At 36.0% G+C, this 13,329-nt stretch overlaps 1 protein-coding gene and 1 long non-coding RNA gene across 4 annotated transcripts in view; one reads left to right on the plus strand and one right to left on the minus strand.

Annotated features, from left to right (window-relative positions):
* The first annotated feature begins 2,346 nt into the window (after nt 1–2,346).
* LOC149783997 (uncharacterized) lies at nt 2,347–6,832 on the plus strand. The gene is made up of 2 exons (XR_016413719.1): nt 2,347–2,802; nt 4,670–6,832. It is a non-coding gene; the product is annotated as an uncharacterized LOC149783997 (long non-coding RNA).
* Nucleotides 6,833–8,175: 1,343 nt separating this feature from the next.
* LOC149783998 (uncharacterized) overlaps nt 8,176–13,329 on the minus strand; it is a 31,254-nt gene continuing 26,100 nt past the window's right edge. Inside the window, exons 1-2 of one of the 3 annotated variants that reach the window (XR_016413717.1) lie at nt 9,554–9,929; nt 8,176–8,605 (exon numbers count right to left, since the gene is read on the minus strand). Coding sequence is in view for 1 of the 3 variants with exons in the window: in XM_089932102.1 (XP_089788228.1) it covers nt 8,580–8,605 (26 nt within the window). In the remaining 2 variants the exon portion in view is untranslated. The other 2 variants (XR_016413718.1, XM_089932102.1) reach the window with 2 other exon arrangements.

Consider the following 13,329-nt stretch of genomic DNA (forward strand, 5'->3'; position numbering starts at 1 on the left):
CACGCCTGAATCCTAATTTAAACGTAACACTGCATGTTTAATTGCTGAAAATAAGAAGACAGATACATATTTGCAGACAAACACACGTTTCCATCTCATTTAAATATATGGTGTTTGTGTTATTATCTTTATATCAACTAGGCATTTTACTTTATTAAGGGCTGATTTGTATGTCTGAATTGGGTCTGATATTTATGCCCACCTGCATTTGCGGCTGAGACATTAACTATATATTGTCTTCTGGAGTGATGCACGAACGGAGATCAATTGAATATGGATTTAAGGCACATTTCACATAATGGTTAAAACTGAAAGGAATAAATGAAGTAGCACGTTTTGTGCCTTCCTGCTGAACAAAAGTTTATAGTTCAGATGTATGTATCTAGCCATAACTCATTTCATTTATTTAACGCTCACCAATGCACCCGTCAAGGAATGTATGTGAAACTGATTTTGTAAAATGTAGGCTTGTAGGTTCTAAATAAAACTCCGCTGAAGAGGTTTACTCTACCTCAGCGACGGGCATACAAAATATGCGTTGCTTTGGACGTCTTCAACGGGCGGACCAAAGAAAGATAATAGCTATATTCCTGATATGGTAAATTGTAGACAATTTGTTTGGTCAAATCAGTCGAAAGTATGTTGAACATATTTCAGTGTAAAATTTCAAGGTTTTCCAGATAAAGCAATTAGCGATGACCATTGTGATTTTGGTTTAGGTTTTGCCTTGCTTACGGATGTACCACGTTAGCTGATTCAGGCTAGATTGATGGGAGGATTCGAATCTTGCCATTTTTTTGACGTGGCACACTACCAATTAACCACCCTCCAGGCCCATCAAACACCAGTTTTGAATATTGTAACAACAACAGTAACATGCATATGATTCCTTCAAGAGAAAGTGCAGCGTTGTATTCATGCTGGATTCCTCCATCTCATCAAGTCAAGTGTAACTGAAGATATGCCGTTTAGAGAAATCGAAATTCATATATTTGCTATATCAATAATAATTATAAATATAATAGTGTCAGTTCTTCTACTGAATGTATAAATTACAAGGCAGAAGAACAAAACGTTGTGTAGGTTAAGTGTGTAATTTTCAGAACAAATAGGCTCGATATATTAGGAGTGGGACACAGAGGTTTTGACACAAAAACAAAAGTTCAACCTTTAAGTGGTTATAATATAGCGTCTCTTGTAAGTTAAACATGTGCATAGTTGTACCTGGCATATATTTATGCGATATCTAAGGTACTTAAAATAGCTAGAAAGATCTACCTTAATTGCAATACACTAAAATTCGATCCATTTCAAATTTAAGTTATTTGAGACAAAGATGTTACTTAGCATGATTTTCTTTTAATGAATACGGAAAGTTCTTAAAATAATTAAATTCAAGACAACTGCATAGCTTTTATAAAGAAATCTCAACGACAAAAATCTAAGGAGATATGGATTTAAGTTATAGAATACGTCTGTATCACATTTTATACAAATGAATCTCAAATAAGTTATGTACGCCTTGAAAGATATTAAAAACAAACATTTAAATGAATCACGTGTCATTGAAATACTAACGTTGTAAAGAACAATATCTAAGGATTTACGATCATATGACTGGATAGCTGTTGACATTTGCCAAAATGTCAAAAGCATAATAATTGGCTAATAAGTATGGTTCAGTTGCAGTGTGTGAACTTGATTCTAGCAGACCCGTCCAATGCTGGTTAATATCTACTCAGACTAGGACGAAATATAAATAGCTTGGCCGTGGTCAATTGGATTTTGCAACGTATCGAGTACGTATAACCTACGGCATATTGAAATGACGGAGAAGGTGTTGTTTGCAAACCGATATGAACTCATTTGTAACACGCATACTTGTTGTGTACACATCACTGTCTTTTATTTAAACAAACATGTTTACAAGTCCATATGATGCTAGTGTAAGTTATATATAGAAACTTCGAATTGTTTCAAATAACTTTACTATTGGTGGTATTAAATTCATTAAGTCATCAACATTGATAGCAAGTCATAAATGGCACGTAGGTCTTTACATGTTATATATATATATATATATATATATATATATATATATATATATATATATATATATATATATATATATATATATATATATAAACATCGAGAATAAGGAATAATTTAAGGGGAGTGACCGTGCGATGGTACTAATTATTTTAGCCTTGGAATACAACTGTGGTCACGCTTGTCTCTTCTTAACAGCAATACGTATACCTAGTAAAGGAAGGTCCCATCCCACGGAGTGATTACAAATATTTCCTACATTATTTGAGCTACTACTGCTAATAAACCCCACCTGAACCAGCCACTTATATTAGTTTTGTCTGCGGTTTCAAATGGAGTTTTTGTTCTCCTCACCAAACAATTAAATGAGGTATAACCGAGCATTCAAGCTTAATCAAAAGCTAAACTGTTTATTCGTGTACGTAAACAAGTGTTTAATGGATTAGTTTATCATAACAAAGGACTTTATTAGCTCCGACATAAAACAGTAGTCGGTTTGCATTAGCGTCTTTCACGATCCTTTCTACTCGGGTTACGCAAAGTCTCCATTCAACGCCATGTGTAATTGGGGATTTAAAAAAATAGGCCCGATTCGCCAACCCGCACGTCCTAAAAGGCAAACTATTCGAAGGAGTGGCCTAGAGATTAATGTGCTGAACACAATGGTGTATGTTCAGTCTTAAAATAGAATTTCCACAGGTAGTCTACCGTATTGTTCCCGTGGACAACACAGTTAAATACAATGACCTAAAGGTAAGTGTTATATACACGTTAATTTTTGGAAGTTCATATGATGCAGTGCTGGAGGCAATTTATTTTCTTGAAATGGTTCATCAAAAAATAAAGATTCTCATAACAATTGATAACATTATTTACCATGTTTAAGAGGTGCTAAAGGGAAGTAACCCTTGCTAACAAGATCAGAAGTATGGAAAAGAAAATATAGAAAAGCTATATATAAATGCAGGTTTGTGTATTGATTGTACTAAAAATACAACAGTTCCAAATGTTTTAATATATATATATATATATATATATATATATATATATATATATATATATATATATATATATATATATATATATATATAAGTAACCCAATTTCAACGTTCAAAATAATTATTGTATTCGCTTGTATCATAAAGATAGATCTATAATGAAGATAACTGTTACAGGTACACGGACATACCGACCGTCGTATTCGTGCATGGGTGATGTAACAAAATATACTCGCCTTCGCCGAAATGAGTAAATATAAACAATACAAAACAAACATCAGCGACCTCCTTAACGGAAACCATTTAAAATAGAAATATGGGTAGGTCTAAATCTATTAAGCTTTTATCACATCGGAATTCGTTATGGGCTGCTTTATCACAGATATTCGGTAAAATGGTAACATTTGAAATAAAATGATTTTTGCACGGAGCGTAGATGCTAGCCCACGAGTTGTTGATCAGTTCTTTAAGTGCTAAATGTATTGTTCATATATTTTACTAGGTATTTTGAGTTTGGTGCAGCCGTTTGAAAACTACATGAAATTATGTTTTCACTTGCCGTATCAATTGCTGGACAAAAACAGAGAACTGTATAATTTATCGCACTTAGCATTGTTACAAGGGTCAATATCCCCCTCGGCAAATATCAGCACTGAGAAAAGAAACAGTGAAATATTACATACATTATCATTTGATTGTATTATTCTCGAATTAAAACGTCTACGTTCAGAAATGGCTTCCTTCTAATGCGCAACAGCAATGGGATGCAGAACTGGTCACATCATATAAATAGGTTGATGCATCCCGGATCAGCCCTCTTACAACCCCTGAAGACTTGGGTTCTCCGTTACAAGTTCTGAAGGACGGGTGTGTCCTTATTAAGATCCCAGAAGAACAATACAGCGCCTTCTCTAGAAAGTAATGCTCTGTATCTTACAGTGGAAGCTGCTATATGAACAACCACCGTGCTGCGACTCAAGAGCGAATTGCTTTAATTATAGCTGAGCTTGCCAAACTTTCACTAGTTCTAGCTTCCAAAACAAAAACTCCAAAGCGATTGGCTTGGGTCAGGGACCCACAAACGTTTCTTGATTCGATTGGGTTAAGACTATTTAAGTGATCTGCCTAATGGCTTTGGTACACTTGCTGGGCGATAAGTGTAAACCGTTTTTCCTATGGATACAGGACGGCGGCAGACCAGGATTCATCTGAAAATCGAATCAAGTCCTACTCTTTAGGAGTCCAGCAAGTGGTCATAACACAGATACTTAATTACCGTTGTAAAACGAGTCTAGCAACGACATTTCTTGTTCATTTCGGCTAAACATCCTTTAAGGTTATTTGTCACGTGGTTTTAATTGATGAGTGTTGGGCAATAAGAACAATGTGTTTAGCCTAAGGATAAGTCCTGATATTGGAATTAAAGCATGTCAATCATCATAGGAGTTCATCAATCTAACCATCTAGGTATTGTGCGTTGTGCGTTCTTCATAAAATGTTATTTAATAATGGCATATGTCATTTTAAAAACCAAATATGTTCAACATACATAACAATTATATATCGATATGTTCAATCGCTTTGACAAATAACATTAATAGTTTTTAGTTTTCTTTTATCAGAAATATTCAGCAAGCAAAAGATTTGTGCAAATGCATGTTGGGAAGCTAGCAGTCGATGAATAGTGGATTAATGACTCTTACTAAAGGGAATACCTTCGACGAGTGGCGAGTTGTGGAAGAGATATGGGCATAACGTAATTCAGCCAAAGGTTCAACAGCTCCTTGACAAGAATATCTAAACATAAACAATTTGTGTCCAATTGCGAGCATGCTGAGCTCACCCGTGTGATTTCCTGCTTTGCCGAGAGCACTAATCGGCAATGATCGGCTATGAGTGGCAACGATCGTCTACTCTGTCGAAGAAACAATGAAATACGGCATGATCGTGTACATCAGAAATTTTGTTATTATTATCAATATGGCAATAATAAATATTTATTTAAAGACAACTACACCTTTCGTGACGTAAACTTTAGACTTATATGTATTTTAAGGATAATTAGTTACACACGCGTACGAAGATTTGATTCTTGTTTTGAAAAGAAAATGGATAAATGGGTGATTTTGCATTGCACTTCGTTAGACTCTGCTGAGTTAAATACTTGAGGTTTCCCCCATAGTAAGATAATGGGATACATTACTGAGCCAGGATGAATACATTCCATGAGGACTATTTGTCTGGACCTTGACCGATGGTAAAACGTTCTTCTTCTCTGGAATAGGACAATCCGACGTGTGACTTTCTCCTAGATGACCCAGTGGAGGAGGTTACATATCTATATGCAAGACAAATGCCAGATGTGTCTTCCGGACTGAGAAAGAAGATGGTTTGCAGTTATTAACGAAGCCCCAAACTGGCACAGCGAGGTAATTCCACCAGTGTATTGCAAATGGAACCTACACATTCAGGATAGAACGCATACAGGACAAATGAAAAGTAAGGTCGGACAGGTGAATTTTCTGAAACAATTTGTCCTGGACAAGTGGGTAAAACTAAAAATTTGATCAACCCTGATAAGTTGAAGAGAACAAGGACAATAACAATAATTGTCTTTTTATTCTTTAAAACAAGGATTTACCAGTAACTTAGTTTCATGTTTCATCCTAAGAGTTTGTCCCCAAACAACTAGAAGTTGGAAACAAAAGGAACTCTATATGTACCGTGGACAAAACTAATTCAAAAGGAAGAAAATGTTACCGGAACATAATTTAAATTAAGGATAGTGTAACACCAATATTCGAATTAATTATCGAAAGTAGATCGCTGGTGCTGTAAAGCCTCGCTATGAACAATTTTCATGGTGATATACCTAAGCATAAGGCCTCTACAGAATGGCGTCAATGAAAAAGATTATGGTTATATGCATGTCACAAGCCTGAAACATGAAGGGATTATATCATACTGACAACTATACACTCCCTGGAAGGATGTATTCATATCAATCTGACAGTGGGGGGGGAGGGTAGCTGGCACGAAAAACACTAAGCTACACAATAGTGATGAGTAATACATCAGTGCTATTAAAAGCATAATTCTTTAGAAAAGTAACTTCGTTAACAGATGGTGTATACTGTGGTCATTATTATTATTAAGGCCATCAGCAGCAGCAACGTATAGTGCTTACATGTACAACTGTAATGTGTACTGATTGAACTTACTTGCAACCTAGACTTTAAGTTGTTATATTTATCCAAAATATATTAGGAATTGCTTGCATCTTATAGAAAGAAACAAGTTGTAATTATATAACAGTTTGCACTCGTGCGTAGCAGACACTCGTATGGCGACCTAGTAATACATTCTCATCTATTTAGAAAGTCATTATTGACCCTTACGAAAGAAATCAAGGTATATATAATTAACTATAGATAATTGCAAATATACACCAAAAAGAAAGGAAAGTGCTATCTCTGGAGTATATAGGATAATGCTTGATGATAGTAGATATAATTACTATTTAATAATAATAATAATAATAATAATAATATCATAGAAGTGAATGTATTTGTAATGCGTACTATATATGGGATCGAATATGGGCTGGTGGCTTTAATTTTATTTGTTTTGTTTAATAATTATTTGTTCTGCTTGCTCTAATATCACAATTAAATTGTGGCTAGACCCTCCATATAAAGCATCAGATGCATGTAGAGACTTGGTCCTTTCTACAGTATCCCTTATGCATTTGAAATAAATTGAGGAACCCAACCTCTATAAAATCAGCCGGGAATTTCTCAGTTAATGCCAATTTTCTTTCAAATTTTAATTCTTTCTGCTGCTACGTGACTGCGGCATGATGCCCTAGTCTTAGATATCACTATAAACTGCCGCACTGCAGACATCGTAGCAATATATCATATGATCAAAAAATCGTTACAGCTACGTTAAAATTGTTTTAAAACACACACACACACACACACACACACACACACACACACCATCCTAGACACTGGCGAAACTCTCACGAAGCCCAGTCTGCTTTGAACGAGACTACCGTGCAGTCGCCATCTCACAGCTATTTATCATCACAGTACGAGATATAAACAATAACGAAAATATTTATTCAGTTGGGTTTGTCATGGTGGTCTTTTATACAACATGAGAACCTTTGGAGTTAGATATACACTTTCAGAATGTTTTAGAAAGTTTGTTTTTCTTCGTTTCTTGGTGAATACAGTGGGTTTGGCTAAATGCACGTATATAGAAACAGTAGTCAGGTTTCGCATTGTTAGTTTCATGGCGGCTGCTTTTTCTTCAATATGTAAACTATTGTGTTGATTTTAATGCTTATAGTTAAATGATTCTCTACTGATATATTGACCTAAAAATGTAAATGACATTGAGCATTTGACGAGAATGAGCTTAAAACGATAACGGCATGGTAATAGTAACGACTGAAGTTCTAAGATATTTTCCATGGCTAGGAAATTTTGATTCCAGTCTATCGCAAGTTGAATCTCATTCTAACCTCAATGGCTAATAAAGTTGAATGCCAATACAAAGGAAGTCATGCTCTTTACAACTAGCTTGTCTGTTTCCATCTCAGTCATGAATTCGACGACCAGATAAGTAGGAAATGATTAGCCACTTAAGACCTACCGTAACTCATTTTTGCATAATTTCTGCGAATTATGCTGTGAATTCGAAATACTGGTCATAGTCAAATACATTCACTAACAAAAACATACTTTTTTTCTCTTCCTATAATAACTGGATTGACTTGTCCTAAATGTATCTAAAATTTAATGATTTTTAACTACCATTCAAGAGTTATATTTGGACTTATTTTGACACGGCATTGTGTCCTCTACTTATCTATATAATTTTCACTTCACTGTAATATTTATTTAATTTATTATAATACCAAAATGTGCACATTAACTTTTCGATTAAGATAAGCTTTCATACGTGCTGGACTTTATGCTACATGAAATTGTCTGTTTCTCAAAAGGTTATAAATTCGGACCCTTCATCAGCAAACAGCCTCGATAGAGAGATCTCATGCGCATCACTGACGTGATAATAACGTGCATTCTTTGAAAGACATAAAGAAACGAAACAATCGTTCAATATACAGTTATCTGTTATTTAAGTAAAATTGGAAAATACATTGAAATATGAATTCATTAGATTATAACGAGGAGTTCCCTGTTCTCCATTTGAAGCTTGAATGTCTGTCAGAATGTAGATGAAACAATCCTCGTGCGCGCATAAGATGAATACGGCAGTCTTCTTAAACATGTTCATCCTCAAGCTTTCACAGTATGGACCAGCGTCCCATCATTCATCATTCATCGGGATGCCGGGATACATCTACATCTATTTCCTCCAGTTTTGACACACTTTCCAGTACATCCCCGCCGACTATTATTCACACATCCGTTTTCACTTCTTACGCATTTGAAGACCTGTGCGCCCACAACAACAAGCTGCCATAGTAGGACACCCATTACGATAATATGCAAGAGTTTAAGCTGCATGATGTCCTGTACTACCTGAAATATCAAGAGAAATAACTTCAAATATGTAAATATGTCATTACAGGGAGGTAACTACCATAATATTGTAATCCCGATTTAGGTTCTGTATCATCAGACTTGCTGCCCTTCATTTACTGATAAAGATAAACATAATTGTGATGCGTAGGTTATAGCGGGCTATTCTGCATTTGACATCCGTTTTGATAGCAGTAACAATAGTAGCAATTTTACAAGTAGCAATACAGGTATGTTGATATTAGTAGTAACATCAATAACTCTGGATTTACTTGTGGAGGAAGTAACAGCAGCAACATTAATAATGTAAGACGACGAGGTAGTAGCATAGTGATAAATGTATTACTATCAGTATTAGTAGTAGTAATAATAATAGTAGTATCTATAGTGGTAGTGGTAGTAGTAAGGTCAGAGGTAGTAACACTGATTAGGATGAATAATACAAAATAAATTAGTTACTTTTTCCAGAACAAGTAATGACATTTTTAAACAAATTCAATTTTTCCCTTTTCTGATGGTGCTCATTATATTTTGGCAATAAAAGTGTCCCTTGAAATTGAAGAAGTCAAGCAATTCGCCTGTCAGTGATCTTGACAAAACACCAGGATATCCTATCTACCTTCACTTCTGTTAATAATGCAGTTGATTATCCGAATACGAAGACGAAGAAAGCAGGTTCGCCGTAGTCCTGCTTGATAACGGTGGCATGAATTAATAAAACTGGTAGAGAGCACTGGCAGATATCGAGAAGCATCGAGATGGACGTGTTTGCCCAATAGCACGTCAGTATAAGAATGTTTTGTGAAATGCCATGCCATGACGCATCGACCTTGTCACTCAGAGTAGTGCTCGAGCCTGCAAACACACCCAGCCCGAACCCTAACTCTAACCTTAACCCTATGCTCCTATGACAGGCATATATGTACTGATAGAGACAGAGAGATTTACCTCAAGGCGTCTACTTGACTTTTCAGTTTGATTTGATACAGCAGTAAATGTCTTCTTCCTTGTAAAACAAATACAATCAGGCCAAATGCATAACTTTGATAATAGTTACGTGGAAACGTATCCGGTGTTTACCTCTTGATATTCGTTTAATAACACTTAGAAAAAGCTGCAACTCGCACTTGGTTGACCTTAATCATAAACAATGAGTATATTCTTCGTTCTAAGCCAGAGTTCAGCATCCTTTTCCTGCCATCTGGTACTAAACTGTGAGCTACACAACTACAATATTTTTATTTAAGTAACATTTAAGTAGCATTTGATGCGTCATGCAAACAATCGTTTATATATGACGGTTATAATTGTACCGTAAATAAACAGCAACGTATATTTGTGTGTATAAGACACTGTCACGGAATAAAATTATTTTTTTCATTGAATACGTGTACTCGGGTTTTGTTTTTTGTGTACAACGATACCCGAGGGTGATTTATGTATATTGTGTCGTATTTCGAAATAGTGAGTTCGGTTCATCCCATGCCGCACGTGCGAAGTGCTCCCGATGGGATGAACCGAATGCCTGCAATGCACAGACTATGTCTATGTATAAATAACTCACCGTACGTACATTTCTTTACAATATGGATGCGTCTTGTCAGCCAGCAGTCTGCTTCAAGGACTTGATTCATTTTTGCGCATACAGTAGAAAATGTCACCCAAGTAGGCTCCAGGGAGAAACTTTAGAAGGTTTGAAGATCGCAAGTTTACTATATACTCAAGGAGAGATATTTCTCTTCTCTACTTTCAGTCACGGAAACAACAATTTGTATTACACACCTGACGAAACATAAAAATTTGAACAACTGAAACCATAATTTAGCCCAATTTTTCTATTATAAAAGCCCTTATAAGAGCTATAAACCTGAGTAGAAAAATGGCTACCAACGCTTCGTCCAACATTAACGGTGAAGCCTTTATTAAAACAATACTTCAAAACTGGACAGGACGAAATAGAGCAGGGACGCTTATTCAAAGCCTACCGTGACCCATTGTCACAGGTCTTAGACCTTTCAGAAATCTCCGCACAAGACAGACTAGGCAAGATGGAAATAAAAGCAGCATAATATGGATATTCTCTCCAACCTAGGGAGAGGGATATTCATTATATACCTCCAAAAAAGGGTTTTTTACTCCCACGGGGCAATATTGTCCTATGTGAGAGGTCGGTCAAGGTAACACCTCCCCCATCACCAAATTAACTCAGAAAAAAATTACGGACAAATATGTGCCCAGGTTTCCCAAGGAAATACCTTATAAAACATTTTCCAAGAAGGTTTTGAAAGGCGCACAGGCATCAAAGTACATAACGCAAGATATGACACCTATAAAACGATGCCAGGACTTTGTACAGGAAAATTAATTGTCAAAATAGATATACAAGATGCACCCAAAATCCCAGAATTTTGCAAACTTTTTGGTCTACCAATGCAAATGTGGTTCTACAACTGCAACATGATACGTCCATGTGGTGGTTGGGAAAGAAGTAGGCCACGATAAATGGCGTTACGCTAATAAAAGCAAAAAGCAGCAAGACCTTGAAGAATTAGAATTAGATCTTGATCTATATCTAAATGAAGAAACACGAGACAAAGTAAATACTTATGCACAAACTACAGCTAGCACAAGCCACACAAAATCTCCCACAAAACTCCCAAAAGACAAAGAACCAGAACAACAACAGGAAACTACAAGCACACAAGGAGACAAAGAACCGGAAGAACAAGCAGTCACCATACCACAAGAACAAACACCAACCGTTAGTGACATGGAGACTGACACAAACACAAAAACACCACCCAAATTGACAAAGAAAAAGAACAAAAGGAAATCCAACTCTCCTAAACAAAATACAAACAAAAAAAGAAATACCACAGCACAAGAGACATCAACACCAATCACAACAACACAAACAACAGAAACACCAAAGACACCAGGAACAAAGAAAATAATGACTATTCTGAAAGAGATGACATAAAAATACGACAAAAATCACACCGATTCAAGAACCAGACAAGTACATGAACAAGAATTACAAGCATCAGCAACAACAATAGCAACAACAACATCACAATCGAATGATCACAACTACACATCAAAAAATTACAAAACACCACCTACAAGTCCCAAGAAACAAAAAATACCCGAAGGACCCAGGAAATCCATCCCAAACACAAACACAAAAACACAAACAAAATTCACAAAACATAACCCAAAACAACACTAACAACAACAAAAGCAACAGAAACAGTAACAACAAAAAGAACAACAACACCAATTAAGATTTAAGCCAATGCATTACTTAAAGTATAACCAAAAAAACCGAAAGGAAATGGAAAGCAAACAATTTTTTGAATTATGGGAAAGGAAAGTTTGAAAATACTCTCATGTAATGTAAATGGGCTAGATATGATAAAAGCAAAAATATTTACAGGAAATACACGATATAAAATCGCAAACAGTAAACTACATTGCTCACGTCCGCGTGATTGGAAATTCAAATCCCGAGCAAGTGGGAAGCATTATGCTAGAATAATAGCACCAGTACGTAAAGACAATCTCATGCGAAAAGCCACACAGTGAGCTATAGTAAGAGAACCCATTGAGAGAGTCTACTTTATTTATAAACTACCATTACTTTGGCCGCCGCCTCACGAATTGTGTTTTCAGTATGATCCTTGTTTAAACATATATAGTCACAGGGCAATCAAGAATTCAAGCCACAATATGTAGGCAATCTAATAAGGGGGTCCAAGGAGGGCCTTGTGATTAAAACACCAAATAGCATCATATACAAAAGAAACACGCTGAACCAATAAAACCCCTTTGTAACAAGTTCGGATCATAATAATAATAATAATAATAATAATAAGGGCTTTGTACAGCGCCTAATCTTTAGAAGCTCTAAGCGCTTTACAACATTAGACAACATCTATAACATAAAAACATATATAACGAAATGATTACAACAACAACAAAAAACATGAAATTAGTTTGTTCTTGCAGTCGAAATAAGTGAGTTTTAAGAGCACTCTTGAATGGGATCACAGTGTCTTTGTGTCTAAGTTCAGTGGGCAATTCATTCCATGTTGCTGTGCCCTGGTATGCAAAAGAATGCTGTCCATTTGACTTTGTTTTCATAGTGGGAATAATGAGTATACGATTGTCAGAAGCGGAGCGTAAGTATCTTGTTGGTGTGTACACATGGGTGAGGTCGGAGAGGTATGTTGGACTAGAGTCCGTCAGTGAAACGTCAGTGAAACGTAGCACAGAGAACAAATTTTGTGTTTGATTCTGGATCGAATGGATAGCCAGTGTAGGGTACAGAGCAGCGAGGATGTGTGCTCTGATCATGGTACTCTAAGTATGATCCGAGCAGCTGTGTTGTGAACTTTTTGAAGTTTGTGGAGTAGATATTGAGATGAACCAGACATAATTGAGTTACAATACTCCAGTCTTGAAAGTACTAATGAACACACAAGTGTTTTAGTGGCACCAACTGAAATATATCTGCGAATGGAGCTGATGCGTCTTAGCTCAAGATATGCCGCCTTGCATATGTCCATGACATGTTGGTGTGAGAGTACCGTCAAGAGTAACACCTAGGTTTCGTATTGACTGTATGAATTTAATATTGGTGTAGCTGATACTTATTGTCTGAGGTTAAGGATGTGAATGAGAAAGTCTTTGTGTTGTGATCAGAATGGCCTGAATTTTTAGCA

The sequence above is a fragment of the Sinohyriopsis cumingii genome, chromosome 14 (genome assembly GCF_028554795.1).
Source record: "Sinohyriopsis cumingii isolate HCF-2022 chromosome 14, ASM2855479v2, whole genome shotgun sequence".
In the NCBI taxonomy this organism is placed as follows: Eukaryota; Metazoa; Mollusca; class Bivalvia; order Unionida; family Unionidae; genus Sinohyriopsis; species Sinohyriopsis cumingii.